The following is a 4067-nucleotide window of genomic DNA, read 5'->3' on the forward strand; positions in this document are numbered from 1 at the left end:
AAAGAAAGAAAGAAAGAAAGAAAGAAAGAAAGAAAGAAAGAAAGAAAGAAAGAAAGAGAGGAGAAAGAATCACTCATGAACCAGGCACAGTGGTACATGTTTATAATCCTAGTACTTCAGAGGCCGAGTCATTAAAGATGCCAAATTCAAGGCCATTCTGGATAACAGGGTGAGTTCCAGGTCAGTCTGTGCTGTACAACCCTGTCTCAGAAAAAAAGAGGAGGAAAGAATGGGGGAATAGGAAACAGGAGAGGGATGGCAGTGGGGGGAGTTGAGGGAAGGGAGGAGATGGGAGGGGACCAAATGGACTCCAGAAAGTGAATAAAGGATCACTAATGAAATGCGCCATTACCATGATCACCTGTAAATCTAAGAAACTGGAACCAGTATCCAAGGCCAGAACAGGCCTGCAGCTAGGTAATCTGGTAAATGCTAAAATTTACAGCATTATAGGTACAATGGTATCACTCTACTTCATTAGAAAGACAAACAGACCAAAACTATTCTTGAAGGAGAACAAGGAAAGGCACGCAATTGCTACAAGGCAACCAGTGTTAGGGAAAATATGAGGTGAGCTCCTTTCTTCCTTTTTGTGGGAAGGGGTTTGAGACAAGGTTTCTCTGTGTAGCCTTGGCTGTCCTGGAGCTCACTCTGTAGACCAGGCTGGACTGGAACTCACAGAGCTCCACCTGCCTCTGCCTCCCTGAGTGCTGGGATTACAGGCATGCCCCACCAAGGCCGGACTCTTCCTTTATTTTTTTTAACACTGTATTAAATTGTTGCTTGTTTGTTTGAGACAGGGTTTCACTATGCAGACCAGGCTAGCCCCAGAAACCCACCTAGCTGCCTTGTGGAATTACATCACATCCAACCTGTTTGACTGCTTTTTGAGACAGGATCTCTTGTAGGCAAGGCTGGCCTCAAACTTGCTGAGGAAGAAATGGCCTTGAACTCTTGACCCTCAAGAGGCCTCCATGTCCCAGATGCTGGAGTTGCAGGCTAGTGCACATAGAGTTTATGCAGTGCTGGGGATCAAAAAATTGCGTCCTGCACGTTAGGCAAGCGCTCTAACCAGCTTCCTCAGCAACCTTTAAACTAAGCTAAACTGAATTTTCACACCAAACGATTTTTTTAGGGGTAGTACTGGCAGTTAATCCCGGAGCCTCAACTTGAGGGCTTTTTAAGCTATAGTCCCACAGTAAACATTAATTTTTACAATAATAATTTAAAAAAAAAAAAAAAAAACACTGTCATAGGCATTCATTTCCCAACCCCTTCTCCATGACTGGACTCACACCCCCACTTCTGCCCAGCCACCCTTCCTGCCCATCTCTACTTACATATGCAGGCGGCGGCCAGTAGGCGGCCAGCAGCATAGGGGGCGCCACAGCTCGGGAAGAAAGGCTGTACCATGTAGTTGGCAAAGGTGATAGCGATGACGGCCTGGCTGGTGGGTTCAATGATGAGCAGAGAAGTCCAGAGGCGGATGAAGGCAAGAAAGCCCCCGAAGGCCTCCAGGATATAAGCGTAGCTGGCTCCCGATTTCTTAATGGTGGTACCCAGTTCAGCATAACAAAGGGCCCCAAAGACAGAGAAGATGCCCCCAACAGCCCAGATGACCAGTGAGAGGCCGAAAGAGGCGCTGTACATGAGTACACCCTTGGGGGAGACAAAGATGCCGGAGCCAATCATGTTCCCCACGATCAGGCACACGCCATTAAGCAGCGAGATCTCCTTCTTCAGCTGGACTTGCTCCGAGATCTCCTTCTTCAGCTGGACCTGCTTGGACGCTGGGCTGGCTCCATCGCCCCGAGCTGGGGCATCTGCCTCATGCTGGGGAGCCACTTCATACCTGGTGCTGCTGCTGACCATGGCGGAGAAGAGGAAGGCCTTCACCAGCTTGCTTGCATTGCCCTCTGAGGAAGAAAGGAGACCGGGCTGGTAACTGCAGTGTCCCTCCCATTCCACGGGATCTGACACACTCAGCACCCACCACGGCGGAGATCTTTCTTGCCTCTGACTTCCCAAAAACCTCTTCCCCCAAAGCTTGTCAAAATGACCCCAACTTGACTCTTACCCCTGAAAAGCACCAGTCTTTCTCTTGTCCTTAGGATGTAGCATACCCTATTCTTCTGACAGCTAAAGCCGGAGCCGACTGTGACACAGGACACAGGCTTGAGGCAGTTTGTGAAGCTCTCCATACAACCATCATGGTTTGAACCTCTTTTTCTGCCTCCCCACCCCCACCCCACAACCCTCCCAAAAAGTCTCTCTTCCCTCCAATTTCAGTTTCAAAAGTCACCGTGCTAAGATGTCTGCAAGAGGAACCAGCCCTGAAATCGACTAATTTGCTAGATCCTCTTTCTGCTGATTTGCTGCTCTTTTTCCCCTAAGGAGTCTGTGTGCGAGCCTGATGCTTTCTGATGCTTTCAAAGTGCTCCTGCTAGGGATGTACAGCCACCTCCCTGCTCGGAAATATCCATTAACAAATAGTCAGCAGGCATCTTCCCTGCAGGCAGAGCCCAGGAGGCCCCACCCATCCTGAAAAAAAAGACAGGCAATTCTCTCTGTGCTGCTGGTCCTTTCCCAGATACCTATCCCAGCCTTTAGCATCACAAATCCCTCACATCTACACCAGCCAAAAACTAGGAATGAACTTTCAGCAGAGTGGCCCAAAGACACAGCAGAACCCAGAGATGGCTGGAGACAGTGGACGGCGGCTGCCCACCCACCATAGAACTGCTGGAGACATACCAGAGCAAACCAAGGAAAGGAAAGAGCCGAAGCCAGGCAACAGATGCCTGGCGATACAGAGCTCAAGACAGCTGCACAAAAGAGGAAGAGCTTAACCAGACAAGTGGAGAAACTCCAGAGCAAGAAGCTCTGGAGCTCTAGGAAGTGACTGGACATGCAGAAGAGCAGAGAGGGTTCAGAAGTGGACACGGCGGGGCACACTCACTCCCTGGCTCTGGATAGAAGCAGGTTCCCACAGCAATGGCCAGCAGCAGTTCAGAGACAAAGCGGTACACACACCCTCCAAGGACTGTGGTCTAGCTGCTCCTCCTTCTTCCAGCAGTAAAAGGGAAACACAGACAAATGCCTACCGGATTTAAGTCAGGTCAAGAAGGGAGGAGGAGGTGAGAGAGCTAGAAAAGGAAGGGGTGAGGAAAAGGGAGAGGAGTGTTAAGCAACCCTCTGGGTCCAAGGTTCACAGGCCTTTCACATCTTCGAAAGGGGCAGCTAGGAGCTCTTGGCTCAGCACTTTCTGTGATAAGAAGGTGCTCGCTCAGGAATCTCCTTTGTCAGCTCTGCCCCAGGGCAGGAGGCCCCGAGGAAGGGTGTGCTCTCTGCAACCCTGGAGCGTCTAGCGAGTTAGCAAGGACAAAGAGGTGGCAGAGACCTCTTCCCCACGGGTCCTCCACGTCCCACTCAAACCTCACGTCTCTCTCACCCCAAACAAGAAAGGCAGGAAGGTTGTAGAATGGGACACATTGTTCACATGCTGAGATTTGGAGGAAGTAAGAGAGCCATTCAGACGACACCCTGTGTGGGCGTCCTAAAAGAGCTCTGTGCACTTCCCCATGCAAGAGAAGGTGGCTGCCTCTAAACTCAGGCCATCGCCCCATGCTCCGAGCCTCAAGATATTTCAAAAGAAATATAGCCCAGAAATGAGGTCAGACTTCTGGGTACAACGACATCCCACTCCTTCATCCTTAGGCAAACATACCAAGGACCTCTGGAACATCCAAAAACTCCTGTGAATGCCCCAATACAAGCTTCCTTCGACTTCTTAAAAATACATGGAGGCCCGATGTGGTTGGCTCATATCTGTAATCCCACCACTCAGAAAGCTGGGACAGAAGGATTTACGTGCATTTAAGGCCAGACTAGGCTACAAAGTGAGACCCCATGTCAAAAAAATAAAAATAAAAATGTGGGCTGCCAAGATGAAGCCCATAATGGAAGGAAGAGAAATTTCCCTATTGTCCTCTGACCTTCACACACAATATAATATAATATAATATAATATAATATAATATAATATAATATAATATAATATAATATAA

The 4067-nt window shown here is 49.1% G+C and overlaps 1 protein-coding gene across 11 annotated transcripts in view; it reads right to left on the reverse strand.

Moving 5' to 3' along the window:
• Slc7a7 (solute carrier family 7 member 7) overlaps positions 1-4067 on the reverse strand; it is a 52228-nt gene that overhangs the window by 41397 nt on the left and 6764 nt on the right. For 6 of the 11 annotated variants that reach the window (XM_055615555.1, XM_055615547.1, XM_055615588.1 and 3 more), the window contains one exon: positions 1341-1916. In XM_055615555.1, coding sequence (XP_055471530.1) covers positions 1341-1916 — 576 coding nt within the window. The other 5 variants (XM_055615538.1, XM_055615623.1, XM_055615613.1 and 2 more) reach the window with 4 other exon arrangements.

The sequence above is a fragment of the Psammomys obesus genome, unplaced genomic scaffold (genome assembly GCF_907164565.1).
Source record: "Psammomys obesus unplaced genomic scaffold, mPsaObe1.curated_primary_1811, whole genome shotgun sequence".
NCBI classification, from domain to species: Eukaryota; Metazoa; Chordata; class Mammalia; order Rodentia; family Muridae; genus Psammomys; species Psammomys obesus.